The sequence below is a fragment of the Frieseomelitta varia genome, unplaced genomic scaffold (assembly GCF_011392965.1).
Source record: "Frieseomelitta varia isolate USP_RPSP 00005682 unplaced genomic scaffold, Fvar_1.2 scaffold_480, whole genome shotgun sequence".
Classification (NCBI taxonomy): domain Eukaryota; kingdom Metazoa; phylum Arthropoda; class Insecta; order Hymenoptera; family Apidae; genus Frieseomelitta; species Frieseomelitta varia.
The window spans coordinates 374,902-391,063 of record NW_025110235.1 but is presented as its reverse complement, the minus strand read 5'-3'; the positions used below and the strand labels follow the sequence as shown (position 1 = coordinate 391,063).

The 16,162-nt window shown below is 33.1% G+C and overlaps 3 protein-coding genes across 13 annotated transcripts; 2 read left to right on the top strand and 1 right to left on the bottom strand.

Moving 5' to 3' along the window:
• Nucleotides 1-817: 817 nt before the first annotated feature.
• LOC122532888 (STING ER exit protein) lies at nucleotides 818-2,449 on the top strand. Of its 4 annotated transcripts, XM_043662052.1 has the most exons (6): nucleotides 822-862; nucleotides 924-994; nucleotides 1,068-1,338; nucleotides 1,429-1,585; nucleotides 1,735-1,963; nucleotides 2,260-2,449. In XM_043662052.1, the coding sequence occupies exons 3-6, from the start codon at nucleotides 1,218-1,220 to the stop codon at nucleotides 2,404-2,406; spliced, it is 654 nt and encodes a 217-aa protein (XP_043517987.1). In that variant the 5' UTR covers nucleotides 822-862; nucleotides 924-994; nucleotides 1,068-1,217; the 3' UTR covers nucleotides 2,407-2,449. The 4 variants fall into 4 exon arrangements, with proteins under 4 accessions (XP_043517985.1, XP_043517984.1, XP_043517987.1 ...); XM_043662050.1 differs by having other exon boundaries at nucleotides 818-994; XM_043662051.1 differs by having other exon boundaries at nucleotides 924-1,338.
• A 100-nt stretch (nucleotides 2,450-2,549) lies between these two features.
• LOC122532895 lies at nucleotides 2,550-13,273 on the bottom strand. Of its 8 annotated transcripts, none has more exons than XM_043662068.1 (10): nucleotides 13,141-13,273; nucleotides 11,833-12,051; nucleotides 11,197-11,394; nucleotides 10,332-10,454; nucleotides 6,418-10,151; nucleotides 5,913-6,328; nucleotides 5,645-5,836; nucleotides 5,032-5,568; nucleotides 4,629-4,961; nucleotides 2,550-4,522 (listed from the first exon to the last, which is right to left on the bottom strand). In XM_043662068.1, exons 2-10 carry the CDS (start codon nucleotides 12,018-12,020, stop codon nucleotides 3,449-3,451), a joined length of 6,795 nt encoding a protein of 2,264 aa, XP_043518003.1. In that variant the 5' UTR covers nucleotides 12,021-12,051; nucleotides 13,141-13,273; the 3' UTR covers nucleotides 2,550-3,448. The 8 variants fall into 8 exon arrangements, with proteins under 8 accessions (XP_043518003.1, XP_043518009.1, XP_043518010.1 ...); XM_043662074.1 differs by having other exon boundaries at nucleotides 11,833-12,066; nucleotides 13,141-13,266; XM_043662075.1 differs by lacking the exon at nucleotides 13,141-13,273 and adding an exon at nucleotides 12,888-12,990.
• Nucleotides 13,274-13,355: 82 nt separating this feature from the next.
• On the top strand, nucleotides 13,356-15,747 carry LOC122532897 (cyclin-dependent kinase 9). Its single transcript, XM_043662080.1, has 7 exons — nucleotides 13,356-13,614; nucleotides 13,701-13,785; nucleotides 14,057-14,147; nucleotides 14,219-14,385; nucleotides 14,475-14,716; nucleotides 14,793-14,940; nucleotides 15,028-15,747. Exons 1-7 carry the CDS (start codon nucleotides 13,508-13,510, stop codon nucleotides 15,334-15,336), a joined length of 1,149 nt encoding a protein of 382 aa, XP_043518015.1. The 5' UTR covers nucleotides 13,356-13,507; the 3' UTR covers nucleotides 15,337-15,747.
• The last annotated feature ends 415 nt before the right edge of the window (nucleotides 15,748-16,162 follow it).

The window sequence follows — 16,162 nt, the reverse complement described above, 5'->3', positions numbered from 1 at the left end:
TTCAACTATGTGCGTACGTGTGCGTAAATTCGATTGTCGAGACAAGAATTCTACCGATGGATGCCGGTGCGTATGATTCGGTTGTCTATTTTGTAACAAGTTGGACAAAGCATGTGGCTTAGAACATATCGAGTGCGAAGGGGGCGCGGTCATAAATCTCGCGTAAAACGAGGGGGGAAAAAAGTGTAAATACTACGTGCAAGCTACTGCGGGAATGCGGAGAGAAAGAGAGACGACATGAAAGACTTGTCGTATGAGCTTTTGTGTATATGAACGTCTGTATGCATGCCTGTATATACTTACATGTGTATGTGCACGGAGGACCGCTCTCTGCGTGCGCCGCCAATCAAATCTAGAGTCACTGCACTTTTTTCCCCTCGCGTAGCCTTTTCTTTTTTCCTCTCTCTCTCTCTCTCTCTCTACTCTTCGCTCACATTACCGCGCGCGTACTGGTAATTGAAGATCTCGATCGCGATTCGATTGTGCACCATATCACGCCGATTTTCTTCGCCGTTCACATTACACACCGTTTTTATTTGACAAACGTCGTGCGACTCATTGTCCACTCTACATTGACATCTCGCGCTCGCTCCGACTGGTCTCCCTCGACTGCGCGTCAAACACTGTGCCGCGACCGAATACGGAGCACAGCCGAGCGAAATTCTTGACTACAGGAAAGACTGGGGAAATCCTCTTAGCTCACTCCGCGTGGTACGCGATTTTCACCAACAGACGTCGCTAACCTCACGCGCGGCCAGCGCCATCTTGCGAGATCTCGAACGGAGTGATGTGACGTTGCTTTGGTAACTGATCGCCGCTATCCCCACTACTTCTTGAAACTAACAAATTCAACAATTCTTTTGTATGTCATACTTTATTGAATCAACATTTTAATAAGATTTAATTTGTTTTCTATTATTCAGATACAACGTTATATTCCGAAAGTTGAAACATTTTCAACGCATTGTCTGTGTGACAGAAATCTCAGTTGGTGGTAAATATAATTACTGTGATATGCGGAAGAGTTAAATTTTATTTTCAAGCTAAATAATTTTTATCGCATTTAGTTTCGATTGCAATTTCTGGCATAATCAAGTTCTACATGTTTGAATAATGTTCAAAACAAAACGTTACAGTTCTCGAATTATCAACTTGTGTTAACAAACACTGTTGTAATATTTTTAACTTATAAGAGGAGTATATGATTTTAAGTAAAAATGCCAAAAGTGGTTTCAAGAAGTATAATATGTTCTGATACGAAGGACCAAGAGGAATATAGCGAAGAAAAACCATTACATATTTATTACTGTTTATGTGGACAGATGACATTGATTTTAGGTTAGGTTCATTTTGTTTATCATAGACCTTATTTATTTTGTTCAGAATTACGAGTAAGGATAGACAATGGATATTTTTTTGTTATTGTAGATTGTGCCATAGAAAAATTACCTTTGAGAAAAAGGGATGGTGCGAGAGTTATTGATGGAAGTAAACATGCTCACAAAATGACTTGCGAGCAAGATGAAATTGTATACTTGAAACGTTCTGAAGGAATAGAAAAACAATATCGTCAAAAATGTAAAAAGTATGGTATATTTTGTTTTATTTTTTGATATATCTTCATTAGTTTTCTTTTCTATTAAACATCTGAAAATAATTTTCAAAACTGAAGAGCCAAGTTATGACTCTTTTTTTCAAATTACAATATCAAGTTTGATGTATGTATCTTTACAGATGTGGTCTTTTCCTTTATTATAAACATGACCAAGCAACAAATATCGTATTTATTGTAAAAGGTGCAGTAATCAAAAGTTCTGGTGAAGGTCCAATGACAGATATATATAATCAAGTAGCCATTGAAAAACCAAAGAAAATAATGGTAACAAAACACACAAAGAATATGGGAAAATTCAGTTCTGTTACTGTTTCTACAATTGATGAAGAAGAAGATGAAATTGAAGCAGTAAGTTATCGATTTTATATATAAAAAGATGTTTACCTAGGTAAAGATATATTTTTGTCATGTATTATTTGAAATAAGACAGATATTTAGATAAAAAAAACTTATTCTAAATTTTATTAAATAAATTGAAAGAAATTATGAAATATTACAAAATGATGCTAACATTGTGTGTAATGAAAATACGCTATAAATATACTATAAATCTAATATTTAAGACTAAAAAACCCATTTAATATTTGTACTTTTCTTCTGTAAGAAAAAATTGTATGTATTCAACGTATATTTTATATTTACAGAGAGAAGTTGCTGATTCATATGCTAATAATGCACGAATAATAGAAAAACAATTAGAGAGGAAAGGAATGAATAAACGAAAAGCTATGCCTCCACCTGAAGCAGATCCAAAAAGAACAAGACCACGTGGAACATTGTTAGATGTATAAAACTTAATTGTATATTATATATATGTAAAAAGAAATGTGAATAAAGTATGAAAGATATTTTATAAAAAATTTTAATCTACTTCTATTATACCAAAATTTATGTAAACAATGATGACTAAAAGAATTAAACGATTTTTTTTAACATTATATCGAGTTATTTATTAACATTACATAAAAGTAAATATTTAAAATATATAAATGACTAGATACAAAGATTGCATAGAAATGTACATTGCAAAATAGAGATATAAATTTAATAAATAAATACAATAACTACGTATAATTCATTATTAAGGATCATTGGAGAATAAACGGAGTTCTACTTACAATAAGAATTAGTTTGTAAGATGGCAACATTAAATGGTAAGAAATAATTACTTTACAATTACTTATATATTGCAACTAGTAAAATTAGTAAATATTTCTACGAAACAATTTTGGATAATATGGCTCTTTAATGTGGAAGAAAGAAAGGTCTGTCTAAAGATACCATAAAACTGGCCATGATACATCTACATTCTATGAATATGCAGTGTGTAATACTATGATATATTAATGCATACATTGGTTGAAAATTGGGTGGGATATTAAGCTAGCTGCATTTATGATTGAAAGTGATATTTTTTTCTGATATCCTCTAATTACATAATATTTTAATTGAACTTGAAAGACACTCAAAACCTCTTTAAAACTCATATTTCCACACTGTCAGAGATCAAGATAATCGAAAAAATGAAATATAATAATTTTTAACTTACATATTCCTAGGGCCATATTTCATTTTTTCAACATTACAACAAAATCATAGCACTTTCTATATACCTAATAAATGCATTTTAAATATATTTCCTTTAATAATTAATGTCAACTGCAACTTGCTTTAAATTAAAATTATTTATAACTCTAGGTTTTTTTTTACACATAATATGATTTCGCGGTTGGAGTTATCACGTTTGCGGTTAAAGATAGTTTTATATGTATAATCATTAAACTAATGGCGCTATGTACGTACAAAAACTTACATAGCAACCAATTCATGGATTTAAGTGTTAATTTGAGAAGATTTAATGTCTGCTTTTTTAAGAATCGTAGGTTCATCTTTTAAAAACGTTCCCGATCTAGAACCTACTGTCAATTGTTTTGGAACTTCCCCATTATGGCACTTATTTTTAACTTTCTCGTCAGAAGTGGTCTTTGTAGTAGGTGTCCTTTTATTAGTAACCATAGGTTTATTTATCTTACTAGTGCCACATGATTTGGGGGAAGATCTTTTGCTAGGGCTCTCGGAGCCTTGTTGAGTCGACATTCCTTCTTTCTTTTCTCTCATTACATTAGGATGATTAACCGTCGATTGTATAATCGGCCGCATATTTACCGATTTATGCGATACATTATTTAATGACTTACTTGGGATATCTGGTGTTTTCGCAGCATCTAGAAGATTTCTTCGTAAATGATAAGCGCTAATAGCAGCTGCTCGGCTTCTACTAGCTGCGGTCGAATTCTCTAACGATCTCCGTGGTCTTCTTGTCGCAGTAAGTGGACTTCTTTGCTGCATCGGTGGTGAATTCTTCTTTGCTCCTTTATCATAAGATTGTGCTTTATTTATTGTTTTCCCTAAAGTCGGTGAAAGTTTATTTGAAGTGTTTGATTTGGGCGTTGTTGTTATTTCAGTCATAAGGCTATCCGTGGACATCGAAGTATCCATTTTAGTAACCTTCTTCTTTACAGTTGTTGGCTTGTTTTTCGATTCTGCCAAAGAATCTACAGATAAGCCTATCTCCGTACTTTTTTGCTTAAAAGACGGAGACTCTGGACGCGTGATACCGCAACTTTTACTGATCGAATCGCTTTTAGCATTTGTTCTACTGGCATTTGATTCTGTTAAACTATCCGAAGAAAGAGCTTTTACATCTTTCTTTATAGGTAATTTTATCTTGGCCAATGGTTTTTTATCGGTAGCCCGTTTCATTGCCGGACTGGATGTGCGAGATGAATCTGAAGATGAAATCATTATTTTTCGTCGTTGCAGTACCATGCCTTTTTCTTGATTTACTGATTGCGTAGTTTCTTTCGGAACAGACTTGTTCCGAGGTTCCAAATATCTCGATTTTACCTAAAAGTTAATGTATGAGTAATTTTGAAAAATTTTTAATTTTTGCATTATGCTTAAATAGTTCTTTAGTATACACTATGATAATGATCAAACAATAGAAAATTACCTCTAATTTATTAGGCCATGATTTTGGCCTACTACTTGTTGTATCTGTAGTGGTTTGTTTATCGTTCTGCATTTTACGTTCTAATGGGTCGCTTTTTGGTTTGTTAAAAACTTTCTTCGGCTGTTGTTGTTGTTGTTGTTGCGATTGTTGTTGTTGTTGTTGTTGTTGCTGTTGCTGCTGTTGTTGCTGCTGCTGCTGTTGCTGCTGCTGCTGCTGAGTTACTGCCATTTGTTTTAGAGTTTTATGATTATGTTCAGATATAGCCATTTTTACGCGCTTCAAATCCAAGCTTCTGTTAGTGATCGTTGAGCGACTTGATGCTGGCCTAGGTTCCTATAAAAATAAGCATATTAGAAAAAGAACGATAAAAAGTATTTAATAAATTATCATTTATGTTATTTACTTTAATGAAGTTAGAGTGCCTTGACTGACGTTTCGCCGTTTCATGAGGTAAAATTACAAGACAGGCTAACTCTTGAATTCTACGCCGAAGTTCTAAGTCCATTTTCAACCATGTAGTAGTCCTAGCAGCTCGCGCTGCATCCCTAACCAAACATTTCTCTACTCGACTTTGAATTTTTTTCAAGAAATCAACAAACAAAGGACCCCATTTAATTTTGTCCTGAGCTTCATCTTGTTGTGCCGAGGTTAACATTTTATGCAATTTCGAATAACTTTTACACGCTTGTTCGGGGGGCAAACGTTCGGCAGCTGCTAAGAAATTATCCTCCAATCGACTGATATTCCATGTCAATTCTCGACCAAGAGATTGGAAGTTCTCGTTTCCCAAAACTCCTGAGAAATTATCCGATAAAAACGTCACTGACGTTTCTAACAAGTTTGAAACCATTCTAAATACTGGTTCAGCCCAACGAACATTTGGCAAAGTTGCAAGAAGCTTATCACAATCCATCATAGTTTGGAGCACGTTGTCCGTTGACTATTATTGACAGTAAGAATGGAAAAGACAATTACTGTAGATTTTATGAAATGATTATACGTCAACTAATACGTACCATATGTACAATATGTTGATGGTAACATTTTGCCATGAGCTCTTTGGGAAGCGTCGCAAATGCTTTGCACGGCCATATTCGCACGAAATGTCTCGTAACCCAACGAAGAGATTTTCGATACACTTCGTCGAGACCATAGGCTGCTGCCAAGGGCATGCATTCCAATACACCAACGGCACATATTTGACAAGGCTGCAAATTGATATGGATAATAAATAAACAGTCAATCAAGATTTTGTTATAAAAGTATAAAATCTCCTAAGCGTACCTTATGAAATAGATGACAATATTTAACTTTAAGCGTATATCCAATAATCTCTTTAAGACCTTCCAAGCATAACATATCAGCTAATGTAGCTAATTCAACAATACTTATGGAATCTGGTATGTTACTTTCTCCGCTGTATATGTGACGTAATGCAAAATGCACCGCATCGTAAGAATATCCTTGCAAAGAAATGACATTTCCTACGCTCTCAATCCATCCACCGCTGAGAATCGCTGCAAAATATTGACACCTAGAACTCAATATACATTTGTGAGCCCTTATACGACGTCCAGCTACGTCAATTGTAACATCTGGATTGATTTCTTCTAAGAACATTCTTAACAAATCTTCTCCCAATCTATTGTACGGTCTACTTCCCGCCAAGCTAGATGTTTCAGTTTCCTCTGTGCTTCCTTCTAAAGAGAAAAAAAAATAAGAATTAATACTTTAGTGATATGTAATCACTCTGTAACTATTATATTTTACAATATAATAAATTACACACCAGCACCAGAACGACCCATGCTACTCTGCATACTGCTTAGATCAGATTCTGATATAATACCTTCTCCATCATATTCTCCTGTTAGATCTTCAAGGGGAGACTTCTGTTTAGATGGAAGTGAAGTACTCATGATCGAAGAGAATTTTCTAGGAAGTGGTCTAACGGATCCATTAGTTCTAGACATTACTAGTTTGCTCTCAATCCAGGACGTTTCTGGAATACTATTGCACATACGATAGGTGTTTCTATCTTCTTTTACAGTCAACATGTCCGAAGAATGAGAAACTACGGGTGTTTTATCCAAGTCAGACAATCGAACGAAGTTGGAATTTGTAGTTTTCGTACTGTGTGCTGCGGTTCTTTCATTCTTTTTGGATGTTACACCGTGGTTATCGTAGGCTGTTTCTGACTTCGCATAATCTGAACTCTCCAGTTCGCTTTCAATTTTCTTGATCGTTTCATTCAAAGACTTATGCGTTTCTGATATTTTACTACCTACAGCAGGAACCACTTGTGGTCGACTTATGTTTGGCACTTCTCCGTTCAAAAGTTCTGATAATTCATAGTCGTGGTTATCGCTGTCAGGAGATGGACCGCTGCCACTACTGATGTCAAACGTCTCGCTTTTGCGCGTTTGACCCTCAGTACTCTCTGTACAGGTTTTCTCCCAGGCTGAAGTCTCTGAATATTCATCGTCGTACGTTTTAATATCATTGGCATTGAGATTTTCCGTAATCCTCTCAGCTTTTAATTCCGTGTATTCATGTTCTTTTATACTCACACGTAGTTCTTCGTTGATCACTTCAACATGAGAGTTCGGAGGTGTATCTCTCACATCAAACTCAAAAACATCTTCTGAAGACGTGTCCATGTTACTTGGCCCATTATTACCTTCTTGAAGATGTTTTGAATTTTTTTGAGTCACAGACTCTGGTTTTGTTGTCTCACTTAAAGAGTGACTCGAAGAACTAGGCTTTGCCCGTAGCTTCTTTAAGTCTCCCCGATCTACGGACAGACTGTGTGCACGTTTGTGTTCCTTTCTAAACATTAATTCTTTCGCGACATGTCCATTGTTGCTAACGCTTTGCGTTTTATCAACGTTCCAAGAATGTCGCTTAAACGCTGGCCGCGATGAAGACAAAGTTCTTCTTCTTACCACCGGCGAGTCAGATTCTATATACATAAAGACGCTTGGTTTGGCCTTTTCTCTGACGCATTTCTGCTCACTCGATGACTGATCATCTCTTGTCGTGATACTATTCTCGCTTGAATTAGTATCATCAGACTTCGTTTCTATTTGTTTGTCAGAGAATGCAGAGAAGCTCCTCCTGTGTGAAGGTGGTACGATATTTTCTCTGCTCTTAGGCGGATCGCTTAAATCAATGAACATGGAGAAAATATTTTTCTTATCGTTGGTCTCGTTAAATTTTTCCGATTTAACAGTTGATTCGTCCACTTCTGTTTTTTTATTTTTCGACGCGTTACTTGTACCGGACATGTCGACGTAAAACTCGCAATAAGATTTACTACATCCATTTTGTTCTTTCTTATCTATCGAATAATTCTGCTGCTGAGGAACAGGTTTACAATCCATATCTTTCAAATTAACAAAAAATCCTAGACTACCATGCTTTTCATGGCCATTTGGTTTCCTCGCTATTTTCTTCGTGCATTCCGAATTTGAAAAACTTTGAGACATTCCTGCGTGAAAGTTGTTTGGCGATTTGGACTCGCTTTTGTTGCAGTCGCTCATATCAACCACCCATGCAGTCATAGACGAGGACATTCTTGTGGATCTCGCCTTCATTTCGGGTTCGTTCATAATAACAGAACCACCAGAAACGATTGGCGTCGATTCCGTTTTTCGGCGCACAGTGGGACTATCAGTAGGTTTCGAATAGTCCGAAGTGCTGACACCACCGGAAATTATAGGCATAGTTTCGTCACACTTGGTTTTCTTTATCGTGTCGGTTCTACTGTCTTTTTCTAAAATGCAACTTAATGTAACGGGTAAACTGTTGCTACAGTTACTCGACTCGTTGTCCAATTCAGAATGATAATTCGTGACAACCTCGTCACTAGCACTTTTCGTTACCGGGTAAATTATACTGGTGTTACTTTGCAAAGAATTATTATTCTCTGGTGGCGTCTGATTATCTTCATATTTTGCATTGTCTAATGGAACATATGGCATGGTATGATACTGGCTGCCAGTCGGAATTTGAACATCAATTGGAAACTTATTTAATACGTTACTTATCGGAATTGAAGGTTCGTCCGGTGGATTAAAACATGAATCGCCATCGACACGATGTCCTGAATATTGAGGTATAGCATTTTGAAATACCAAGTTACCTTGTCGTCGTTCATATTCTTGCCGTAAAACTGAAAGCTTTTCGTCATTTGAGTCCAGCTCAAACGTATTCCTCCTGATGAGGGAAGGTCGTCGTGTATCATCGGCTATATTTGTATCTTTATCGTCTCTCTCTTTAACTGCTTCTTTTTTATCGTCTATAGCCACGTTTGCGTCGTTATCATTATTTATTCGCGATATAACGTGCCGATCGTTATTTATATTTTTATTATTGTCAGGACAAGGGGAGGGATGCGCGCTTTCGCCACTGTCTGCTTCCTTAATTTCTACAGCTAGAGATTCTTTATTTGTTTCAACCTTTACTTTATCTTCAGATACAGAATCAGTTCTCTTTGTTCTTCGTGTGTCGGTAAGTGGTTCTAAGTATTCTGTAAGTTTTAATTCTTTTTCGAATTCTGCTATTCGTTCATGTCCTGTTTGCAAATTGCTTGTTTTAAGAGGTGTGAATTTGTAATATTGTTCGTCGGTGAGATCATTAGATGTACTTGCAACATATTTAGAAGAATAGGAAACGTATGGATGTGGTTTTTCATCGAATCTACTTTTTACTACGTTGGAAGTTGGAACTTCTATTTCATCATTGAGGGTCGATGCATCAATAAAGTAATAATTACTTGTATTACAGGAACTTTTTTGATTGAGTGTATCGTGTGATACTTCATGATTTGCATTTTCTGATTGCGCATTTTCAGCTTGTGAATAACTGGAATGACACATTTTCTCGTCTTCCAATTTTTCCGTAGATTCTTCCTTTACGCAACTCTGTTCGGTATTTACAGAAGACGCATTACCAATATTAATAAATTCAAACGATTCATTTTCATCACTTCCACAGTCTGACTCGTAAAACGGATCGCTAAGTACTTGGTTTTCATATTGAAAAATTTCGTCTGTATGTGACTTTGCTTTCTGAAGATTATCCGTAGATGAACTAGAGGAATCTAATTGCGGTTGTTCTGCATCAAAAGAACAACTTGTTGCACTATTATCATTTGAACCACATTCCATTAATCCTGAGTCTACCAGGTTCTTCATATGGCATGTGCTTGTATAATTATTAGTCAAATCATAGCGTTCATTTTTTAAAACTACTTTTTGATCTTTGTTGTGCACGCGCCTGGTGCGTACTTTATCCAGATCATCATTTCCAGAAGCATATTCCGTGACTTGCAATTCCTCAAAATCAGTACTCGAATTCTCAGATGTAGTATTTTCGTGTGGACTCACAGAACCAGTTTCTAATCCAGAATCAGCCATATCGGATACAGTGGGACTTATATCCACAGTAGCATATTCTCTTACATTTCTTATACTTTCAATGTTTTTTGAATGACAGTCTGGTGTTGTATAATCCACATATCTTTGGCATAAAAACAAATATTTATAAATATAAATAAAAAAAAATTTTAACAGATGTACATAAATATATTTTTATCGTTATTAAGATATAATTATTAAAAATATTATCATCTATTTAAAACAATGTATATATGTATATATAAAATTAAAATTTTTAGATATTATAATTCTAAATTGTAACCTTTTATCGACGTCTAATTTATTATCAGAAGATGCATTCACAAGATTTGAGGTATAAGTACTCAAAATATGTTCTACTAACAATTTTTCTTCTTTTGAGAAGTTTGAATTGCTGTATAAATGCCTGAAAATTTATAAAACAGAGTTAAAAAATGTAAAACATATATGGAAATGGAAGAAGACATATATCTATTATACATTGTTCTATCATGTGCATTCATGACATTTATTTTGAATGTGAGAAATTAGGTATTACATGCTGGCTGTTGTAACAAATACTATTAAATAGAGTAATGTATGTCTTATTATACAGATAGAATAATATTTAGAGTTACTATATCTGCATAAAAATAAATATATAAGGAAATGAAAAATATAATTCATTTCATAATTTTATATCATTAATAATAAAGATTATTTACAATTTTTTAAGTTAACAATTAAAGGAAAATTCTATTTGATTGCAGTGAGATTACATCTAGATAACAATATATATAAAACAATATATATAAAACAACAATTTCTTGATGGTTGAAACAATATATAACATTTTATTAAAGAAATAATTTCAATATACAATTTAATACACAAAATGCATGCAGGTAAACATTTTGTAATTTATATGAAGGAATACATGGAACTTTGAAAATGTTAATTCAGGAAAATTTGTATTTATTTGATATAAAAAGTAACATATTCATCATTTTATATATTTAAAGATTTTAATGAATATCTATAATTTTTACAAATGTTCCTGAATTATACAAGAGTCCATATTGTAGGTATAACCTGCAATATGTAAATAAATAAATATATAGTTCTCATAGATACTGCTTCTATATAAATGATTAGAGATATGGCAGTACCTCACAAAGCCTTCTATATGATGAAAAATTTCCAGTTTATCAATGATGCAATCAATATGATTCTTAATGTATACAAAATAAGGTTTGAGAACCTTGTAAAAGTGTGGAGCTCTTGTTTTAACAATACATTGGTTTGTTCGTATTATATTATGTCCATGTACTATGTTAAGATCACAATACAAAGAGTCCGTAAATATGCTACAATAAAACACTCTATTCAGTTTATATATTTATAAACTTATATTTTGTACACATAATGCTTTATACACATACATTTCTCCTTGGATACAATTCAACAATAAATTATATAAACAATTTTTATACAGATGCATAAAATAAAACTTGCTAAAAGTAATATTTTTAAATTAAAATTCTCAAGTGTTTGTATAATTTTGTACAATACACCTCATTGTTCAAATACTCAATATTATACATGTCAGTTATATAAATTAAAATACATAACACAAAATAATTCATTTGAACTTCTTAAATACATCATGCAAAGGGCTCTTATAAATATATTTATATTTCTTTATCTCACATATTGTATGAAACAAATAATGTTAAGATCATCTTAGATGAATTATTCGTTAATTTAAATTTATGAATTAAACAATAGGAAATTATTGAATTTACCTCGAAATATTATCTTGCAGATCATTCAGACTTTTTGTAACAATCCGGTTCTTTTCTATACTCTGGTATTTTTTAAACGTTTCACTGGAAGGAGGTTCAGGCTTGACAGAAGCATAAAGTTGATGGCAACAGAGCCATTGATGTATTCTGTCTAAATTTTGCTTGTTGTTGCCCCTGCCTCCAGCCATGAGACATGTTTAATCTTTCATACTTGTTCACCTTTAATCCATCAATCTTTTATGTAGAAAGAAGGTCAAACAAAAAGTCTAAGTGAATGTTTAAAGAAGACGTTTAAAGAAGATATTATGTAGATTATACTTAATTATACTTTATATAAATTATACTTTTTGTATACAAACATTTCTTACTCTTGCGATTTGAAATTTTATTGTGATAATTTGACTCTTTTTTTTTTTTTGTTTCAAACAATAGAATTCAAAAGTCAAACTACTAATAAAATGAAAACGACTCTTCCTTTATCGTATGTATTGCTGACAAAGTACACAACAATTTCAAGGTCAATATAATGGATACTCCTCGCATAATAATTACTACCAATCCTTTTACAGTACCCTCAATATTTAAATAGTGATTCCATATCATACTGAATGTATTACATTACAAAGTTTCAAAAATTGCGTATTCAACGATAGATTGTTGCAAAAATCTGTGTCGAAAGTCAAAACTATGCGTAACATTTAGTTAAAGTTAATAACATCTGATAGCTTATTTCGTTTAACCTAAAATTTAAATGCATAATCGGGCACGGGTTGTCAAACGAAATGTTTCACGCTGAATGTTTGAAACGTAAATCTGAAATCCGGAACAAAATTGCAGCGCGGAGGCCAAAAATAACCATGTGGTCCTGGCACAGTTCAAAAGTAGAAATCTAAACACCGAACGGAAAGAAATTCATCGAACAAAGTGGCATCGAATATCGAAGAATCAATCAATTAGTGAAATCTCGCGTAACAATTAACAAAATGCGGTACGTACCACTGTGAAACGATGTGTTGTTAATTTTCAAAAAAGAAAAAAAGATTGATCGAACACACCTTGTTAACTGTCATTTAGAGCATCTTCGTACGTATCCAACATATACGACTTACTTTCCGATACTACAAGCAACACACTCGAAATAGCACGATTTGGATGTAGCCTATCCATTTCAAGAAAATTCTAAATACGTAAAAACGTTTTGAATAACGTGTGTTTGAAAATCGAAGTATTTTTTTTTTCAAATATACGTTCCTGACAAGACGTTCTCAATAATAATTTATTGATCGTATTTCGTACATATGTACGTACCTCGCATTATTTCGGTTCTCGAACACCGGTCGGGACATAACATGATTACGCGGTATTACGAGCAACAATACTCTCGCGCATTTTGCCCGATGCGTAAGATACGAAATTCAGGGGATATTAACGGTACGATACTGCCAAACGTTCGCTTGTTTGTTGTTCAAAAGGCATAAATATGCGACGACCGTTTCCAATGCGAAAGCGTGAGACTGTCTGTCACTGGCGCTGCTAGGTGGCGCGCAGATCAGGATCAATTTTTTATTTTGAGGTTAGGTTTCCGAGCATTGTCAAATAGTTTCATGACAATCATGAGTTCTTGTCTACGATAGCATTATGTGTAAAAGTTATATTTACCCGATGAGTATCAAAGATGAACACAAAGGAGAAGGAAAAATACATCGAAGAATTTGATTTCCCTCATTGTGACGAATCGTCGAAATATGAGAAAGTGGCGAAAATTGGCCAGGGCACCTTCGGGTAAGTTTAATAGAAAATTTTCACTTGATTTTAGGTTATACGAGTAGAAAAACCATTGTTTCTTAATTTTCATTATCGTTCTGTAGGGAGGTGTTCAAAGCTAGAGATAAAAATTGTACAAAAAAGTTCGTAGCTATGAAAAAAGTGTTAATGGACAATGAAAAGGAAGGGGTATGTATACGTTCAAACGTTTGATTGTTCGATCTACATCTTTCTATTCTTTGTCCACTTCGTCCATTTGTACGAATGAATAAAATATTTTTTCAGCGTAAAAAAATAATGATTTATCATATTTTTATTTCATTTTTGAAGAAACTTTATATGTATTACGTATCTTAATAAAAATTAATGAAAGATGTGGAAATGAACAATCTAAGATATTTCACTGTTTTTCTTTGTTTAAGTATGTAATGTAATGTTAGTGATTTCTTTTTGTTTATAGTTTCCTATAACTGCTTTAAGAGAAATAAGGATATTACAGTTACTGAAGCATGAGAATGTAGTAAATTTAATAGAAATATGTAGAACAAGAGGTAAAAATCTTTGGTGTTATTGCATAATATAAATGATATAGAAGAGTGAATAATTGAAAATTTCGTTTCAGCAACTCAGTATAATCGTTATCGTTCTACATTCTATCTTGTATTTGACTTTTGTGAACATGATTTGGCAGGTTTATTGTCAAATGTGAATGTCAAATTTAGTTTAGGAGAAATTAAGAAAGTTATGCAACAATTGTTAAATGGTCTTTATTATATTCATAGTAATAAGGTAAGAATATTTAAGTTGTTATAATTAATGAAGGGAAGATAGTTTGTTTAATGTAAATAATAATTTTTAATTTACATATTTTTCGATAGATTCTGCATAGAGATATGAAGGCTGCAAATGTTTTAATAACCAAGAATGGTATATTGAAGTTAGCTGACTTTGGTTTAGCTCGTGCATTCAGTGCAAATAAAAATGGCCAACCAAATCGTTATACAAATAGAGTTGTTACTCTTTGGTACAGACCACCCGAACTTCTACTTGGTGATAGAAACTATGGCCCTCCTGTTGATTTATGGGGTGCAGGATGTATAATGGCTGAAATGTGGACCAGGTTTATATCCTTAAATAATATTTTTGCCAATATTTATTGTTGGATTGGCATTTCTTTTCATTATTTAATTTTTCAGATCACCAATAATGCAAGGGAACACAGAGCAACAACAGCTGATATTAATTTCTCAATTATGTGGTTCTATTACAACAGAAGTATGGCCTGGAGTAGAAAATTTGGAATTATTTAATAAAATGGACTTGCCCAAAGGTCAAAAGCGAAAGGTAATTAGTGCTTTCATTTTTAATGAAATTTATTATAAAAAGTCTTTATAAACAATGCATTAGAAATGAACATCCTTTTTTATACAGGTGAAAGACAGATTGAAACCATATCTAAAGGATCCTTACGCTTGCGATTTGTTAGATAAACTTTTAATTCTTGATCCATCTAAAAGATTTGATTCTGATTCTGCGTTGAATCACGACTTTTTTTGGACCGATCCAATGCCTTGTGATCTTAGCAAAATGTTGGCGCAACATACACAGAGTATGTTCGAGTACTTAGCCCCACCAAGACGTCCTGGTCATATACGTCACCCTCATCATCAAGTACCTGGAGGGCCAGCAAAGCCTAGTTCTAGTATGGCTGACAGTGGTTACCAAGACCGTGTATTCTAGGATATATTTTGTTTACATAAACGTAGACTGCCCTTTATTCATACTTTCTCATCTTTTAAAATTTTGATAAGCCATATGATATCTAACTTTCAACTTTTTCGATAATATTAAGGTATGTTAAATTTAAAGTTTTGTTATGTATTCTTGGAATAAGATGTAAAAGTTTCTTACATGCATATATATACTTTTGTGTATATATATAAATTTTGTACAAACGGAAGTAGTCTTCTGATTTAAGCCTTCCAGAAATAATTACATACTTTATATTTCATTTTTGTACATATCCTCATTTTAATTTTACAAATGTTGCGTGTTTTACACATGGAATCTTTTTCACATAAATACAATATTGTATTTGTGGTTATTACAAAGCAATACAAATTAATAATTTTAACAAATCTGCCTGTAAATTGTAAATTCATTGAAAATAATATTTGAAATATTAATTGTTGCTTTAGATTGTGTCTTGTCATAATAAAATTTTGTTGCGTGGAACAAATTTCAATTTTATAATGATCTTTGAATCGATAATGACATATAATTTATAGTTATGAAAGAAGTCTTAAAATGTATACGAATTAAATTTAAATAAATCTAAATTAAACAATTATTTATGATACTCGTACAACAAAGAGCCAGGCAATTAGCGAGTTTAATAGCATATTTAGCAATTGTATATTCAATTTTACATGTTTCCATTTATCTTTGCCATGAGAAAGCTTAAACAAGAAAAAAAAATTTTTTAAATATGTACACAATTGTATGCCATAATACTTTGTTACTTTTTATTATAGCTATGTGTATATATATATATATATATACACAC

Excerpts from the sequence above, each read along its gene's own strand:
- LOC122532888 (XM_043662050.1), top strand. The coding sequence starts at position 1,218 with ATGCCAAAAGTGGTTTCAAGAAGTATAATATGTTCTGATACGAAGGAC. Across the intron at positions 1,586-1,734 it reads TATCGTCAAAAATGTAAAAA|ATGTGGTCTTTTCCTTTATT; the intron begins GTATGGTATATT and ends GTATCTTTACAG. Across the intron at positions 1,964-2,259 it reads AAGAAGATGAAATTGAAGCA|AGAGAAGTTGCTGATTCATA; the intron begins GTAAGTTATCGA and ends TTATATTTACAG.
- LOC122532895 (XM_043662068.1), bottom strand. The coding sequence starts at position 12,020 with ATGGCTGGAGGCAGGGGCAACAACAAGCAAAATTTAGACAGAATACAT. Across the intron at positions 10,455-11,196 it reads CATATAGAAGGCTTTGTGAG|GCATTTATACAGCAATTCAA; the intron begins GTACTGCCATAT and ends ATAAATTTTCAG. Across the intron at positions 6,329-6,417 it reads CATGGGTCGTTCTGGTGCTG|AAGGAAGCACAGAGGAAACT; the intron begins GTGTGTAATTTA and ends TTTTCTCTTTAG.
- LOC122532897 (XM_043662080.1), top strand. The coding sequence starts at position 13,508 with ATGAACACAAAGGAGAAGGAAAAATACATCGAAGAATTTGATTTCCCT. Across the intron at positions 14,386-14,474 it reads ATTATATTCATAGTAATAAG|ATTCTGCATAGAGATATGAA; the intron begins GTAAGAATATTT and ends ATTTTTCGATAG. Across the intron at positions 14,941-15,027 it reads CCAAAGGTCAAAAGCGAAAG|GTGAAAGACAGATTGAAACC; the intron begins GTAATTAGTGCT and ends TTTTTTATACAG.